The sequence below is a fragment of the Artibeus jamaicensis genome, unplaced genomic scaffold, assembly GCF_021234435.1.
Source record: "Artibeus jamaicensis isolate MK-2021 breed Jamaican fruit bat unplaced genomic scaffold, CSHL_Jam_final contig_388, whole genome shotgun sequence".
Classification (NCBI taxonomy): domain Eukaryota; kingdom Metazoa; phylum Chordata; class Mammalia; order Chiroptera; family Phyllostomidae; genus Artibeus; species Artibeus jamaicensis.
The window spans coordinates 579,400-598,475 of record NW_026521813.1 but is presented as its reverse complement, the minus strand read 5'-3'; the positions used below and the strand labels follow the sequence as shown (position 1 = coordinate 598,475).

General features: G+C 36.7%; 1 protein-coding gene across 1 annotated transcript in view; it reads left to right on the top strand.

Annotated features, from left to right (window-relative positions):
* COL19A1 (collagen type XIX alpha 1 chain) overlaps nucleotides 1-19,076 on the top strand; it is a 348,702-nt gene that overhangs the window by 100,293 nt on the left and 229,333 nt on the right. Inside the window, exons 10-11 of the mRNA XM_053665015.1 lie at nucleotides 5,379-5,423; nucleotides 7,175-7,219. Coding sequence (XP_053520990.1) covers nucleotides 5,379-5,423; nucleotides 7,175-7,219 — 90 coding nt within the window. The remainder of the gene's footprint in view (nucleotides 1-5,378; nucleotides 5,424-7,174; nucleotides 7,220-19,076) is intronic.

Sequence of the window (19,076 nt, the reverse complement as noted above, 5' to 3'; positions counted from 1 at the left end):
TCTTAAAGGGTCAATGCACAAAATTTCCTTTGCAGCCACTTTCCCTGAGCTCCACAAGAAGGAGGGCGGGGTGGACTAGACACACTTGAGGAGAGTCTGCAGTTTGTGGCTCTGGGGAGGGACCTGAATGAACATTCACCGAGATCCCTATGCTGAGTCATTCCCCATACTATAGAAGACTTCTTTCAGGCAGCGCACCCCCCTCCAAGTGGCATCAGCCTGAGGGGAAGCAATAGCTCTGCCCACAGGAATCACTCTGTCCCACCCTGTAGAACTTAAGCTGATTACAACTTGATTAATTTAACAACTGATGCATTTAGCAACTGATTAGTTTAATGCCTAAGGCAGAAAATACAAAGAAGCAGCCAAAATGGGAAGACAAAGAAACAGATCCCAAATGAAAGAACAGAGAATTCTCTAGAAGAACTAGATGAAATGGAGGGAAGCAATTTATTACATAGAGAGTTTAGAGTAATGATTAGAAGGATACTTAACATCATGAAACAAGACATAGAAACCATAAAAAAGGACCAGTCAGAAACAAAGAATGCAATATCTGTAATAAATAATGCACTGGAAGGAATAAACAGTAGGTTAGATGGGCTGAGTATGGAATCAGTGATTTGGAAGTCAAGGTAGAAAAAAAAAACTTAGGCAGAGCAGCAAAAAGGAAAATTTTTTTTTAAATGAGGAGAGCTTAAGTAATCTGTTTCAACATGGCCTCCAGATGATTTTGTTGAAGGATCAAGTTTGAGAACCACTAGTTGAGATATTAACATGGACATTTCCTAATCAAATCAATGGTGGCAGTTTCAGCAATATGGCAGTGAAGCAAAGGTTCCAGCCTCTTAAGGCACACTGCCAGCTGCCTTGATATACAAGGCCTCTCATCAAGAAAGGAAGTCACCTGTTCCTCTGCACAGAGAAGCACCCCTCCCCTGCCCAACCCCCAGCCTCACTAGTGTCTCTTCCCGATGCCCTAGTCTTAAGATGAGCACAACTGCAGAGATCTGATAGCCAAACCCAGGTACTCTTGCTATTGTCCAAACATAAGTTTGTGATCTGTTCCCCTACACACCATCTACTCATCTTGATCCTGGCAAAGTACCTCCCACTTACACCTGGCTTATTCTCATTCAGCACTGAGTGGAAGAGAAAAATTAAGGTGCTATGAGTAATCACTGGTCACCCACTCTCCCAGGTGAAGCTGTGTCTCACACAGCCCTGTGAGCTTGGTTGATCAGATAGCTGCACTGCAACTTTCCCAAGTCTGCAGGAAAGAGGCCTAGAACTAAGAACCCTGACTAAAATGAACAACCCAAAGGATGCATCCCCAGCATGCTCATCTGTCCATAGAAAATGATCCTTATCAAGACTGTGGATCTTCACCAAAATCCAATGGACTCAATGTCATTAACCCCACAAACCATCCTGCCTCAAATCTAAACCTCTAAGAGCCTTTGCTTCTCTCACTTACTGCTGTGCATCCTGGCCATCAGTTCCTAATGTCTCACCTTACACTCCAATCAGAAGAAACTCATAGTCCATGTTTGGAATTAGCCTCCAGGTAACTCAGGAGACCACAAGTTTTACTTGTCTAAGACATGACAGAATGTTGGAAAGATTCCGTAATCAGAGTTTTTATCAGGAGATTTGAGAACTAAAAATATTGAATTGGCAATATTCCAGACAGGGAAGGTAGACACAATCTAGTCCTTACCTCCTTCATTTCCCACCAAGACTCACAGTCTTACCCCTCTTTCTCCTCAGGTTTTTCTTTAGCTCCATAAGCCACGATTGGCCTTCCAATTAATAATTATGGAAATGCAAATAGATTGATTTCTCTCACTCATAAAGAGCCTGATTAATATCTCATTATCAGAATCCACTTAGCTTCCAATTCCTCCTCAAAGCCCCTCTAAGGTCCCTTCATTTGTACACCACTTACCATCTTTCACCTAATTCAGCACATGCGTGTCCAGAAAGTATCCAGCCATGCTCTATGAAAAATAGAGACATTTATTAAAGAAGATACAAAATTCAAGAAACATTGTACATAGGACAATGATGACACCTCAGAGAAGGCACCCTTCAAAGTAGGCACCTTGGGACCTCACACAGTTCTCCCAGCATCTCTTCTGCTGTTCAAAACACTGCAAAATCCTTTGTGGGAATCGCCATCAGCTGCCCCAATGTATTTTCCTGAATCTCATCAACAGTCTGACATCTCTTCCCCTCGGAGGTGATTTCAGTTTTTGGAAAAAGCCTGAAGTTGCAGAGCACCAAATCTGGGCTGTAGGGGAGCTGACTCACCTAGGTGCTTTGATGTCTTGCCAGAAATACTCTGCATAAGACATGATGCGTGAGCAGGCACATTGTTGTGATGAAGCTGCGCATCACCAGTTGCCCATAACTGAGGCTGTTTTGCTGTATTACATATCTCAGCCAACAAAGAACATTGAGGTAGTACTCCCTATTGTTTGACCTGGAGGGGCAAGCTTGTGATGGACAACACCTTCCCAATCAAAAACACAGTTAACATGGTCTTGATCTTGCTGCCAGTTTGCTACACCTACCTCAGGTGTGGAGAACCAGGTGACTTTTATTGGGATGACTGAGCCTTCATTTCCAGATCATAGCCATAGCCAGGGATGTCAAATTCATTTTCACCAGGGGCCACATCCACCTTATGGTTGCCTTCAAAGGGCCAAATATAATTTCAACTCCTTAACAGTTAAAGAGTAGTTACATTTATATGGGCCTAAAATTATTTCAGCTCTTCAAAGGCCACCACAAGGCGGATGTGGCCCCTGGTGGAAATGAGTTTGACATCCCTACCATAGACCCATGATGCATCTCTAGTTGTGACCTTCTTGAGGAAAGCTGGTTCATTGATAGAGGTTTGAATCGTCATTAGCAAGTGCAGTACTATGTTCCTTCTGCTCTAGTAGCAGAAATCTTGGAATGAATTTTGCCACAACACATTTCATGCCAAGATCCTGCATCAAAATCTTGGACACAGTAGTTTTTGGAATCTCCAGATCAGCTTCTAGTTCTCACACTGTCAGTCACTGATCTTTGTTGTTGCAACCTGGACATGTTCAACATTCTCAGGTGATCTGCTTGTTGCTGGCCTTCCAGAATGTGGATCACCTTCTACAGATTCTTGAGCATCTTTGAAACATTTGTGCCACACTTTTATTTGTGTTGCAATCATCTCATTGTCCCTGAAAGCCTTCTGAATCATCTGAATAGTTTCTGTGGAGGAATGTTCACGGTTAATGCAAAATCTGATATGAGTTCATTGCTCTACTCACTCAGTCATTTTGAATGTGGTGGGCACACAGCACACATTTCACTCAACAGTGTCTACAGCCTTTACTGACTAGTACACTGAAGTCATCATTGTTCATGTGTGCACAGTCCAGTCCACTCTCCTTGGCTGCCAGGTTACATCAATGTCATGCAAACTGTTATTATATTAATAATTACTTGGCTTTTTCCAGACAGACCTCATATGCCAGAGGTGGGAATTTAGGCACCAGTACTCAGAGCATGTGGTACATAGGAATGGGCTGTGAGCAAAGAAAAAGAGAAGATACTGTCACTACTTTTTTTCCCAAAAAGTATTTTTGGAAGTGCATACTGTATCAGTGTCTGTTACCGGGTTACATGCCATATCTTATTATCATGTGTAACTTGTAATATGATACAAAACATTATATTAGACCAACATACAAAAATAATTCTGCTCTTTATGGGCAAGTGGACATATTTCTGTGATGAGTAACAGATGCTTAATTTCCCTAGAATGTTCCCTGGCATCAAATACTCAATATGTACTGCTCTGTGATCAAATGAAGTTGGAAGTTCCTAATACATCTGTGTGATGACTGGGGTCCAGAAATTAACAACAAAAAAATAATACAAATATATTTGTTACATATACAAGTATATTATGTTGTATTGATGTTTCAGTAGTTAATTATATTAGCAACAAAATGTTGCCTTTAGTGTTAATATATACTGTGATGATAGTAGTTATACTATAGAACACTTATGTAATTTAATCTGACCTAAAAAAGCCTGTCTTTAAAATAAATGTGTGTATTTATATAGCAGTACACCTCTGGTGAAAATGATTTAAACTTTCCAAAAACGAATTAATGAAAGAATAAAAATGTCTTTAGGTTTAGACAGAATATAGTATTGCTCTATTTTACTTCATATATTGAAATAAGGAATTCTAAGAAATGATATCTAACTTTATTCTAAGTAATGCTTAGAAAGCTCTTGTCTTATAAATTAGAAATATTTGCTAGAAATAAGATAGGTCTGTGGAGTTGTTACTTTGTTTTGAGCTAAAACTGGAAACTCAAGACCCAAAGTCAATGCCTATAAACAGCTAAATTTCTAAGATCTATTGAGAATATCTCACTCTAGTTGGTGTACTATTTACAATCCAGACTTAAAGGTGAGCTGTGATTTCCAGTAATGGAAACTGATAAGCATCTGCTGGAAACCTTTTTACCTCAGACAGGAACAAGATGAATGAAAGGAACTAAAAATTTTTACAAGTAATTGTTTCAAGTAAAATGCCATTGGGCATGTCTTCAAAATTGATCTAAAGGCAATCAACAGATAAAAGCAAGAAAGTTAACATCCTCAGATATAGATATATGTATGTGCCTGTGTGTATATGTGTGTGTGTGTATATATATATATACACACATGTATATATACATGTTTATATATCTGTTGGGTAGATAGATGATAGATAGGTAGGTAGATAAATAGATAGAGATTTTAGACAAGAGATTACCTAGAAGCCAGAATTAAATCTTTTTATGAGTATAGGGTGGCAGTTAGGTGCACAGAGTTAAAGTACGTGGGTTCGAATTTCAGTTCTATCTCCCACTGATTTTGTAATCATCTCTAATAAGATGGTTGTAATAATAGTATTTACCTCATTGGTTTTTCGTGAGCACACTGTCTGACCCAAAGAAAGCCTTTGTCAGACTTTAATATTATGTTTAGAAGGTTAAAAGAGAGAAAATGAAATAAAGGATGCTAAATAGCATGTAGGAAAACATGGGCTATAGACACAGAAAGCTCAACTCAAATCTCAAGTGATGCCACCAGTTGGGCAATCTTCAGCATGTTACTGAACCTTTCAGAGAGTCCATTTCTTATTTTAAAGTGGAAGTCCTAATCCTGGACTTGTGAGATCAGCGATAGATGGAAAGCCCCTGTACTGGATAGAGAATCAGAATCCGGTTACCTTTTCCTGAAACCTTAGAGCTAGTTATTAAAGACTGCAAAAAATTTTTTATTTGTTTTTTATAACTAATAACATTTATGCTGTGTACTTCCTTTAGGGTGAAAATGGTTTACATGGAGCTCCAGGCTTACCTGGTCAAAAGGTAAAAGAGTTTTTGAGTGTTTCATATAAGTGAAGAATTTTAACATCTTGAAAATTGAGTTCATATATACTATAGTGAAAATTCAGAGAATGTATTTGATGAAACTGCATTCCCCGGATCAGAAATCCACTAAGCAGTCTTTCCAAAGACAACCCACTAGCAGACCTTTCCAAAGAGAACCCATGGAAACAACCCCTTCTCAAAGACGCCAGCCACACTAGGAGAGACTTTGTCAGAGTGTGAGCGACACACTTCTCTGGAGACCCCGACAGTGATGCTTTCTAGGGGTCATGGGAGTGTGTACAGCTGCTCTAGAATATTCTCACTGTTATTTGACATTGTCTAAAGTGAAGCATGGAACCGTTTCTACTGCCTTTGACTGTGTTTCATTATTTCTTATTTAGCTTCCTTTCTGTATATCCCAGGTTGAGCTAAACATAATAAGTATAATAACCAAATATTAAATGCTATGAAGATGCAGTCTCTTCAAAACTATCTCTTGTTCAGAATGACAAATTCACAATAAGTTAGGATTTCTGCATTGCTGAGCCTCCTTTTTACTGTGCCTTGTATCTTCCTCTTAACCAAAGTAAACTTCACTTTTATCCCTCTACTGTCTATAAGGGCTGCTTTGTGCTCCTGGGAAGGAGTATGTTGCGTGATCAGCATTCTTGGAAACACAGAGGCTGGTCCATTCCAGTTTCCTGAAGGGATGGGGAGCCACTTCAAGTGGGGCCAGCTGTCATACCACCCCAGTGATTCCACCACAAGGGAGAGCATTATTGATGCAATAGCAGATGCCTGTCAAAGCCAAACATATCTTTTCTGTGCTCTGGAGAAGTTTTACAGGCCTTAGCAATAGAAGATACTATTCCATCTAAGTTTTTCTCTGTAGCTAAAAAATTACTGTTAAAAAAATACTCATAGTTTTTGAAAAACCTTCCTTTATTTGGCTTGATAAAAAGTGGTAAGATTGAGCTGGCAGCGATGAAATTGCAAGCTTCTGAATTTCTTCACAGCAGTTCTAGACAAAACCCATTGATACAGCATGTGCTGCCTCTGCAAGTCGAGTTACAAGCCAAGGGACGTGCAGATTTATCTGCTGGGAAATAGTTTTGGACTTTCCAGCAGCTGTTTGTGGTGGCTGCATCATGCTGTCATTGTGGCTGATGTACTGGGGGTGTTCAGCAGTTTCGATGTCAGCTTGAATTAACGAATCGAGTTAAAGTCTGTATTTTAGGGAAAATGGTAGAAAAAAGATAGACCATGCATTCAGTGACAAATATACCCAAATACTACCCTATTTTCTTTCCTGATACATTTTGAGGGTAGATGAAGCAGAAATAATGATCTAATCTTGTGTGTGTACATAAACACATACACATATATTTGATTCTGTATAGAATATATGCAGACTATATATATAATAAAAAGCTGACATCCTTTTTTAACATGAATTTTAATTACATTAAGTGTTACCTTATTGAAGCATTACATGAAAAAACTGGAGATAAGAAAACTTTTGTCCTTTATTTTAGCACACTCAGGAAATGCTTGCTGAGTGCTTCTTCAGTGTTTAGGGATATTTAAATTTTGCGGAACTCAATATTGGCTTAGAATTTACATATTAGAAATGGTCCTTATAATTGTTGATTTTTTTCAAAGTTAGAAATTTTATAATAGTTATTGTAATAATTATGTGTTAAAAGCAGTGTTCCTATTATTGTACACATTCTATTTCTCTTTTATAGGGAGAGCAAGGTGTTGAAGGCAGCAAAGGAGAAATCGGTGAAAAGGTAAATGTTTCTCTTTACACACACATTTGTAAAAATAAGTTGTGTCCTTGAAAATATTTTCAAGGGAATATCTAACTTGTTTGTGCCTTCATATAAGCAATTGAATAATTTTATAGAAGTGATTTAAAGTATTTGTTTCAATTAAGGTGGACTTGATATATTGATGTTTGCCAGAAATATTTTGAAACAAGTTTGGATAGTCATTATATCCAGATATTTCTATATATAAATGATTCAAACATTTATTAAGCATTATATTTTTGTGTTATAACAAAACACAAAACCACAAAATTATGCTATAACAAAACACAAATTTGGGGTTATTAATGTACCAAGTGCCTAAGTCTTTAAATAAATGCTTCAATTATATACCTGATTTATTAGTGGAATTTTTCCTGGGGAAATAAATGAGACGAACTAGCTATAATATGGTCCCACAAAGAAGAGATGGAGCATTCAAAATAGTTGGAAAGATTTTAATGTAAGGATGGTTTAAACGATATGGGCAAGGTGTGGGAAAAACCCACAAGGATTGTACAGTATCTTAGATCAAGTTACAGTGGACTCCTTAAACTCCACATGGTCACTGGTTACCAGTCCCAGAGTCAAAGAAAACCACGTGGAGAGGGCCAGATAAAAGTTGAAAAAAGTTAACCCAATAATCAAGCAATCTTTTTTTAATTCAGATATGCAGCTTTCTCCTGAAAGTATACAAATTAGGAAATGCCTTAGTTATCTAAAATCTCCCTTCAGAAAAACATTTGAATGCCTCTGCATTTCATAAGCCCACTTTTTAAACAGAACAAAAACAGAACCATTCATTTGATTCATAAAATGTCATGTAATTGGACAGCTAGAGGAGGGCTATAAAGGGGAATAGATAGTCTCAAATCTTAAATTGCTTAAATTTAGTTTTCTTGGTGCTAATCAATTATCTGCCTCTTTAATAAGTGTTTATAGACAGAATGAGCATCCACTATAACTATGTGACAAATTGCACATGGTGTAAGTTACTGGATAATTTTCCTCACCGAACTGTGAGGGAGATAAAAGAATAGCCAGGTAATGATCATGTAATTGAGCATAATTCAGTGATGACTGCTTTTAAAAGTGAGTCTGTCTTCTACACAATCCTTTGAGTATTTTTGCTTTAGAATAAGTCATTGCAAGGCCATGCCTTCAACTAAATGCTTTATTTACACATATTTATATTTTATTTCGTGGGATTTTACCTGTAGGAATAGATGAGAATAAGTGAGAAAACAGATATATTATCTGTAATGTGAAGTCATCATCTCACTAAAATCTTAGTGGTTATTTGGATATTTTTTACGTAGTTGGTATTAGTAATAAACTGGTTTTCTTGGGCTCCAAGGCATGGGAAAACATTCAATATATGTGACTTCAAAGATTCCCCTTCTGATTTTTCATGTCAATGAACCATTGTCTTCAAATAGTCAATTTCACCATAGGGTGAAAATATAGAGAATGATTGAGATATCAGGAAGAAATAAAGCGCCAAATGGAAAAGACAGTACCTTGAATTAGAAGTAGAACTCAAATGGTTTATAGTGAGTTGGGTGGAAGAGTCACGTCATAACCCTTGTGGTAAAAGAATATATTCTGCTTTGTTTATTATTTACCACATATCATATATACATATATTTCAGTGTTGCATGCTATCTATTCTAATTTTAACCACATGTATTTTTGCATAAGATAAATAATTGAAGTCATCTTTTTGTTTGAAGTCATCTTTTTGTTTGAATAATTGAAGTCATCTAATCTTTTCTAGATTAGTTAAATAAGAAAAGTGTGTAAAGCACTCACTTTTATATGACACCAGCATAAGATTCTGGGACTGCTTATGACATAATTTGTTTTTCAAACAAAGACAATCTAATCTGAATTTTGATTTTGGTAGAAAACTGAGTATATAATTACTATAAGACCTCCCTTTCTTCTTTAATTACTGTGGCCTTCACTGTTTTCAAAATTTGACTGTTTTGCAGATTCATAGGCACAGAGATCAGACTGATGCCAGAGGGACGGGGTGTGGGGACGGGGTGAAAAGGGTGAGGGGGACAAATTGGAAGTTACAAAACAGTCATGGGGATGTAAAGTTCAGCATGGGAAACATGGTCAATAATATTGTAATAACTGTGTACGATGTCAGGTGGGTACTTGAAATAGTAGGTGGATCATTTTGTAAAGTGTATAAATGTCTACCCACTATGCTGTACACCCGAAACTAATACAAAATAATATTGATTGTAAAGTGTAATCGAAACAAAAATTGACTGTTTTGAATGACAAGATTCACTAGATGCAAAATAAAATAATTCAGGAAGTTTTTCAGAGATGTCACATCTACCAAAGGCTTGTGGCTACTGATTCAAAAAAGAATTATGTTAACTGTCAAAGATAAGATATTGTGTGAAGATTTCAGGTATTGTTTCTATAACCTGGTATAAGCCAAGTAGAAAAATCTGCTGCTTTCCATTATGGCTAGAAAACTGGCCTTCGGGTCAATTTAACACTTAAGTCAGAGAAAGTGGTGCTTCAGTGTGTTGAACATGCCACCCTTAGTCCAGAGAAGAACCCATAAAACTTGAACTAGTATAAAGGACCTCAGTTTAAAGTATATTCCTTGGTCAGTTGCAACTTATAACAGGAGAGAAGCTTATATAGTACCCAAGCAAACATGTTTCAGCCAAGTCAGTTCTCAAGTAAAAAATATTTAAAAGGGTAGTTCATTCTCTCAAAAATTAGTTATTTATGCTGTCAAGAATCTCCTAGAACACAGCTATTTTCAAGTTTATCATGCTCCGGTTTATGATTTAGATATATAGGAATGATCCCATTCCACTGCCTCATTGCTGGCTGGAAAGGTCAGGTGAGCACCATTCACGCATCCTTCATGAGGCAGGAGGAGTGAGGTCCATATTCTGGCTTCTCTGCTTCTGTAGGAGTGACTTTAAACATTCCTTCATGGAGGGATTTTCCTTAGGTTACTTCAGTGTTATTGTAGGTGTTGTGTGGGCAGTTACTACCAGTGAAGAAAATGAAGCCTATTCTTGAGGTGACAGTTATGCCTACGAGATCAGCCTTGCTAGCTGTGACATAGTCAAACCCTTGTTATAGGACCAAAATGTAAATGTATGAACTGAGTTCTGAAGATCCCGTTGGAAAAGGGCCACTTAGCTGGGCTTCATGGAAATGATTATCATTCTTAAACCCTGAGCCCAAGCTTTTTACTTTAGGTATTTACAAAAATAGAAATGTTACTTAGGAAAAGAAGCAGATAAAAAGCAGAAGTAAATATCTATTTCATATTTCATATGCATTCAAAACGTTTAAGTAATTACTTCAAATCATGTAATTTAGTTTGCTTTTAAAACTGTCATTCTTTTATATTGTCATTCAAGCCCTAGCTTAAACTTTAAAAACTAATGTCTTCACTGTTTAATGTGATCCCACTGAATTTTATTGTTAAAAATTATTTGATCAAGAGAAAGAAACAAGTGACAACTGCTGCTCGTGCCACTTTCCCTGACACTGATGTTAACAGAGGCACATGGAGTAGCAGCAAACTCTCACAACAGAATGATAGGAAATGGGTTCAATGCTGCTCTTCTTCAACAATCACTTGAGTAGAAACCAAAATGAATGATGAAGCTGTAAAATAGATAAGTAAGGGCACTTCCCAGTAAGCATTTTCGTTCCTCCAGTCACATCTTCAAAAGCAACCGTCAAAGGCAGAAAATTGCAGACCACACATAAGGTCAACAGTAAGTTACTTTATGTTTTAAATATTAAAAATGTTTCAGCACATGTGACACAACCAATGGTAAAAGTCGAGGTTATTTTTATATGCTACCACAATTAAATAATTTTGCCTGCCAGTAAACAACTATCATAAGATAGATTATAGTCAATCTGACCATTAATACTAATTATTTATTACTAGAAACAACAATTTTGGCTTCAAATAAATCAAGACCTTTTTCACTGGGAAATATTTTTACTTATTCATATATGTCAATTTTTCACTGAGTTGTTGACTAAAAGAACATAGAACTTGAACCGAGAATCTGAAAGGATAACTGATATTTTGGCCATTTAAAATTTGTTAGAGAATTAGAAAAAGAGCAAGCGAGTAACTCGATATAATATGTATAAACTGTTCTTCAGAACATTCCGGGAGCAGCATCTAGGTCATTCTGCAAGGGGTTCACATTTCTAGTTCATAAAACACCACTCCAAAAAAAGCTCAGACTTGACAGTTCAGTTGTGGCTTTGACTGTGACCTGTCGTCGAGTAATTGGGTTCATATGTTTCTGTGTCCCACGTTCCAGTCCTCCTCGGTCAGACAACTGTGTGCGCCTGGACATTTTCCTTGTTTTCTTTACCTTAGCTTCTTTTTCTTTAAAATAAGCATCATTGCTATCTCATGAGATTGCTGTAAGAGTTAAATAATATCTCATAAATAAAACGTGCTTATAAATGTTAATATCCCCAATAGCCAAAACATGAAAAATGTAAATATTGATATTATAAGGAACATAGATTTTATATAATGGTCTAATTTTTTTACCTAATATTACTTCCTAATTTTCTTTCTAAATAAGCAAACAAAATACAAGAGGATCTATTAATTAGCCACTGGTAACAAGTCACCCAAAAATATAGTGGCTAAAAGCAACATTCATTCACCTAGCTGAAATTCTGTGGATTACTAATTCAGACTGGATTTAATTCAGTGATTCTATAGTCTCAGCTGATCTTACTCAGTTTGCTTATACATCTCTTCTCACCAGGCAGGTTAACTGAGAGTGTCTGGTCTAGCTTGGTTTCTTGATAGATAACATGTCTATTCTTCCTCCAACAGTAACCCTACTCTTATTCTCAAGGTAAAGAAAAGCAGAAACATATAAGACAGGCAGAAGCCTGTAAGGCCTCTTGAGTGATCCCCACCCCAACTCAGAACTAGCATCTCCTCGTCTCTGCCACATCCAGTTGGCCAGAACAAGTCCCAAGCCCATCCCATATCTAAGGGGTAGAAAAATAGATGGCCACCTTTTGATGATATATATGCAGCAGAGTGACATTGCAAGGGGTATGGAGACATAAAGGGGTGAAAATGAGGCCACCTTTGTAATAAAATGAACACACATAAGATATTTTATTTATCTTTTGGACATTTTTTATTTTACTGTAACAAACTACTTCAGCGTAAAAAGGTTGAATAGATTTAACTGTTAGAACATGTATTCTTACTTCCCCCATCACTTGCAGTATAATCCTTAAACTTATGTTTAGATAGTAGGACTTGGAGACTGTACCAAAGATATTTTTCTATTTGAAATAGTAGAAATGCTTTGTGTATGATGGGAAAATGTTATAGAAAAGTAAAATTCTTTTTAAAAAAGATTTTATTTACTTATTTTCCGAGAGAGTGGAAGGGTGGGAGAAAGAAAGGGAGAGAAACATCAATGTGTGGTTGTTTCTCCCATGGCCTCTACTGGGGACCTGGCCTGCAACCCAGGCATGTGCCCTGACTCAGAATCCAACCAGAGACCCTATGCTTCACAGTCTGGCATTCAATCCATTGAGTCATACCAGTCCAGGGGGGAAAATGAAATTCTCAATTGGGATGGGAATAGAGAAATATATCAAATAATCCAAGAAATGATTTAGTACTTAGTCTCATGTGTATATTAATTTTAGCTAAAATAAAACTGAGACTACAACTAGAAAAAAGCAGGTAGTCAGAGTTGAGAGGTATTTTTAGAATTTCACTGTTAAAACTCTGTTGACAATTATGCCTTGTATTCTAAACTAATGAAAGAATGTTCAATACTATTATAAATATAGCACTTTTCCATCATCACTGTTGACACACCCCTGACTTCCTGTGAAATCTTGCTTTACCTCCTAGAAGTCTACTGAACAACAGCATATTATGCAATTGTTTCCTTTAACCTGGTAACGTAAAACTGCTACAACTTTTAGGAAGGACTTATGTGTTTGATTTGACAGCTGACTGGAAAAATGAGGAGAACAGATGGAGTAGAATAACTATGATTTCAAAAATCACAGATATTTATCTGTAGCCAAAGCCAATTGGTATGGGAGTAACCATGCCAACTTTTAATTAGCCATGGTAGCAAGCAATTGGGAAGCGTAATAGTAATTCAATAGCCAAGCAAGAGGCTTAACATTAGTCACTACTGATTGTGTGTATTTGTTTCTTCTCTATAATGCTAGTGAATAACTCTAGATTTATGTGAAATATGCTTATCCCTCTATTGCTGCATCTTTAATAGTGGCTATTAGAAAAAGTGAAGTATCAAAAAAAAGAGAGAGACGAAATGGAGGAGAATAATCAAGGGCTGTATTATTTCATGAGTATTAAATTATCTTTTAAAGTATTATTTTAATAATTGCATAATATTTCATTATATAGCTATGTTATAGTTTATTTGACCATTCCACTTGTGGGAAATTTAAGCCTTGCCTATTTTTTGTTTTAGCTATAACTTAATATTTAATGTACTTAAAATATGATATAGAATTAACATATTTTGTCAAGCATCTTCTAATACATCTTTTTGTCCTTCCTTTAAATTAGACTTAAGGAATTAGAATTATTGGGTTGATAGTTATGGAAATTTTAAAGATTCATGTTATGTATATCTCATTTCCCCATTGTGAATACAGAGAATCTGATCAACTCACTTCTGGTCCAATCACCTGTGTCTGGAAAGCCCTGCTGCAACTCATCTGATTTGCAGACAGTGCATGGGATTTTAAAGAGGAGCGTGGGTTGAGAAAAAATAATAGGCAGCCATAGGACTGTGAATGCTGTTGATATATGGAAAAGCTCTTGATTTTTTAAATCTTTATTTAGTGTCCGGTCAGTTTACTGACAATTTTCTTGTCAGCTCTACTTGCTAAAAGTGATATATATGATAGGAAAAACACATAATGATCTTGGCTTCTTAATTACAATTATTTTAATTTTCTTCATGTTTTATGTCTTGGTATAGATTGGTGGAAGTTGCAGAATAAAAAAAGTAAATGTAGGGTGACTAGGACACCTCTGCTGTAGTCAAGCAAGAGTTGATTTTAGCTTGTAGTTTTGATGCAGCTGTAAAGAAGTGGACAGATTTGAGATATAATTTGGAGATAGTGTCAACTGATTTGGGTGACTTTGGGTTGAGAGAGAAGGTGGTAATAGAGATTATCAGCACATTTCTGGCCATTGTGCATTGAAAGAGGAACAAATTTGTATGGGTGTTTATAGCACAAATTTTAGAGGTACTTAAAGGCATTTCATTAGACCTGAGTTGAAGTTCAGAAAAAAGTCTGTACTACAGTTACATGTTGGGGGGCAGTCAGCACCTAGCAATGGGAGTGGGTCAGAGTACAGAAGAAGAGAGGTTGGAGGTAGAAGAGAACCTGTGACTGTCAGTGTGGAAACTTACACATTCAGGAGTTGAGTAGAGGAAGAAGAAGAGTATGGAAAAGAGGCATCTAGAGAAGTACAGGGAAAATAAGTAGAATGTGTTGCCAAACAGAAGAAAGTATTTAAGAAAGTGTTTAAATATTCAAAATATTACATAGAAGTCAAATAAAGTAATAACATCAGTCGTCCCTATAGGTGACTTTTGCAAAGGTAATTTCAAAGAATAACATGGGTAGATGCCAAGTAGAAGTTTCTCAAAGGGTAAATTACAAATGAGAGCATTCTGAAAACCCTCTCAAAAGCTGGCTATGAAGGGGAAACAACAATAGAACACAAGCTGGAAAAGATACGAATTATTGAAGAAAACCTTAATACACCAGTATCCAAAGCAGTCACGAGGTCCTTGTTAGGGAATTTTTTTTTACTGTTTTCTCCATTTTTCTCCCCCATTGCTCTCCCCTGCCCCATCCAACCCTTGCTCTCAAAGACAATTCCCTCCCCTTTGTCCTTGTCCATGGATCCTTTGTACATGTTCCCCTTCTTTCCCCTGTTATTCCCCTGCCCTCTCCCCTTTGATCCCTGTCAGTTTGTTCTTCATTTCTATATCTCTGGTTCTACTTTGCTCATTAGTTTATTTTGTTCATTAGATTCCTCTTATGGGCCCTGGCTGGTGTAGCTCAGTGGATTGAGTGCGGGCCTGCAAACCAGAGTATCACGGTTCGATTCCCAGTCAGGGCACATGCCTGGGTTGCAGGCCGGGTCCCCACTGGGGGACACATGAGAGGCAACCACACATTGATGTTTCTTTCCCACTCTTTCTCCTTTCCTTCCCCTCTCTCTAAAAAAAAAAGATTCCTCTTATGGGTGAGATCATATGGTATTTGTCTTTCACTGCCTGGCTTATTTCACTTAGCATAGTACTCTTCAGTTCCATCTACACTGTCATGGGGAATTATCCTTGACCAAGAATATATTTTTAATCAAAAGAAAAGTATAGACTAAGCTGAATTACAGACTTACAAGTGTCTTAAGACTTCCTAAGGAATGTCATACTGAAGTCGGTCATAGTATCATACTAAGGAATTCTAGTTAAATCAACAATATGACAAAGGCATCACTATTAATATTATTAAACAATATTCTGAAATTTCTGTCCAATGTCAGTTTTACTTCCAAATTATAGTTTAAATCTATCCATTTCTTTACATTTTCCCTGGTTATGACTAAGTTGTAATTATTTTTTAGTCATCTCTTGACTGCTCTCCCTGTTTTCAGTCTTACTCTTCTCTCATTCATTCTCCAAACTACAGGGAGATGAATCTTTATAAAACATATTATGTGGCTCTTGTGTTTGAAACAATTAATTGTTTCTCATTAAATTAAAATCTGAAATCCTGCCTATAGTGACCTCTGCTTGCCTCTCTGAACTCATATTCCCCAGACTCCCCTTTTCTCCTTCTCTGCTGTAGCGACACCAGCTTTCTGTCAGTTCTTTGAAGTTGCCAAGCTCTCTTCTGCCTCAGGACTGTCCGCTGGTGTCCCTGCTGCTTGGAATACTTCTCCCTGTATTTGGATAATCTCTGTCCATTTATCACACTTTAACAGTCATTATCTCAGGGGAGGCCTCCTTGATGAGGTCAAAGTCAGTCTGTTTGGGTTTTTTTTTTTTTGCTTTTATTTTTTATTGTATTTCTTCCATTACCATTTATTCCCGTTACACCTCTTCCACACCACAATCACCACACTGTAGTCCATGTCCAGGAGGCCTTTTTGCTCAATCCTTCTATGTGCCTACTCCCCTCCATAACTGTCATCTTGCTCTCTATGAGTCTCTCTGTCTCTGTTTTGCTTCTTGGTTCAGTTTGTTCATTAGATCCCACATATGAGTGAATCCATATGGTATTTGTCTTCCTCTGACTGGCTTATTTCACTTAGCATGATGTTCTCCAGGTCCATCTTTGCTGCCACAAAGGGTAACATTTTCTTCTTTTTTACAGTCAAGTAATATTCCATTGTGTAATGTCCCATAGTTGTTTTATCCACTCATCTACTGATGGACACTTGGGCTGCTTCCATACCTTGACAATTGTAAATACTGCAATGATCATAGGTGTGCTTATGTTCTTTTGAATCAATGTTTTGGGTCTCTTCAGATATATGTATTCCTAGAAGTGAGATCGTGAGGTCAATAAGCAGATCAATATTTAGTTTTCTGAGGAAATTCCATACTGTTTTCCACAGTGGCTGCATCAGTCTGCATTCCCACCAGAGGGCAGTAGGATTCCCCTTTCTTCACACCTTTACCATCACTGTTGTTTTCTTCTGTTATTGGTGATGGCCATTCTGACTGGTGTGAGGTGATATCTCAGTGTGGTTCTAATTTGTATAGCAAAGGAAGCCATCAACAAAATAAAAAAGCAACCCATGGAATGGGAGAACATATCTACAGATACATCTGATAAGGGGTTAATATCCAATATTTATAAAGAACTTATAATAAAACTCAACACCAAAAATGAAGAAACCAAACAATCCAATTAAAAAATAGGCAAAGGACTTGAATATACACTTCTCCAAAGAGGACCTGCAGATGGCCAATAGACATATGAAAAGATGCTCAACATCGCTGATCATCAGAGAAATGCAAAATCAGTCTGTTTTTTAATAATTTCTCATGATGCCTTCAACACTATACTTCATTCTTGTAGCACTTACCACAATTCATAGTGATAAATTCACTGGCATGAGGTTTTCTTTTTTCTGTTTTCCCCAGTTAAAGTAGAAGCTTCATGAAATAGGAAATGTATATGTCTTTTTATACCTTTTTCTCCAGCCCCAGCATCATGCCTAGCACATTGAAAAATTCAATTAATTAATCACATACTGGAGGAAAATAGTGCAGACAAGGTGAAGTCGTGTTTCTTTTCTGCTTCCTGAAGTATTTGATTTGGCTTCTACCCTACTTTTTCAGATTCCTGCTATTGAATTTATAAGGTAAAGTTTTAGGTCAAGATGAATTTTCTATGTATGGCCCTTGGAATTGTGTTTTACAAATGACAATACATAATACATTAATATATTTAGTAATATACCAGAATGTGCATAGAATACAGCAGTTAACATATTTCGATTTGTTGTTATTTGTGAAACACATTGCCAAACAGCATTAGTTAGTTGTTTATTCAGTACAATAAATTAATGCGGTTCTTTTAATGCTAGATATTATGATATCTTTTTAACTTAGCAGTAGTGCTAAAGGTTGTCTGCTGATTCTTGTGTCATGATTTTTAGTTGCAATTACAATGGAATTTTGGAATTATCGACTATAGTGACCTTAGGTTCGCTTCATTAAAGAAATTTATTCAGAAGCTATTTTATGTAACCTCCGAACAAAGGAATATGGAAATTTGGGGGCACATAATGAGAGATTAGTAGAAAAGGCATGACCCTCACTTATATAATGATTGAGACAACTTGACTTTTGATAGTTTCTCATTAATCATTGCTGAGTATTCTAAAAGGATGGTTTATAATTTGCCTCAATTTTGCTTTTATTTTTAATTTTATCCCAATTATCCTGTTGCTTCACTCCAGGCTCTAGCATTGTCTCAGGTTTCTCCTCTTCTGTCCTAATCCCAGGGTCCCTCTGTGCCATAGACCCAACTCCCACCACACTCCCCTGCCTCCCCTGCCCTCAGCTTCTTCTTCATCTCCCCACTGTTTCTCTTTCTCTTGTTTTGCCTTCATCCTGTTCAAGCATGAGTCCATTTTCAGGTTACATTCTTTCTATTTTTATTTCAGGAAGCTCTGAGAAAGAAAGAGAAATTTTCATATAAATAAATGAATTCATGAACAGGTCACTGTGGAGTTGTTGTTTTTTTTTTGTATTCAAAAACAAGGAAAAGATCTAGTATGCAATTTCCCCCTAATATCTGAGCATTCCTGGATGAGAAGTGCATTTTATTCATTTTTTCCATTGCCATTTATCCCCCATATCCTCTACCACCTCCCCCGGCCCCCACAACCACCAACCACACTGCTGTCCGTGTCCATGAAAATTAAGAGTGAAGTAAAGGCAACTCCTTATTTGGTAACAGTGATTTTAATGTATAAAAATAGGTCATATATAATTTTTTATAAAATGGATTTTAAAATTAATCCAGCAATTGCTTCTGCTTATCATAATCATCAAATACTCATCATTGCTGTTTTTACTAAATCCTAGTTAATAAATATACTTTATATTAACTGAAACTCTTTGTGGGAGGTACATTCCAGATGGTAGGAAGGTAATTAATTCAATGTCACCAAATATTAGATGACAGGTGCATTTTTATTTAGAAGCCACTGGCATGTGAACTTCTTTCACATTCAATGTAAAAGCAA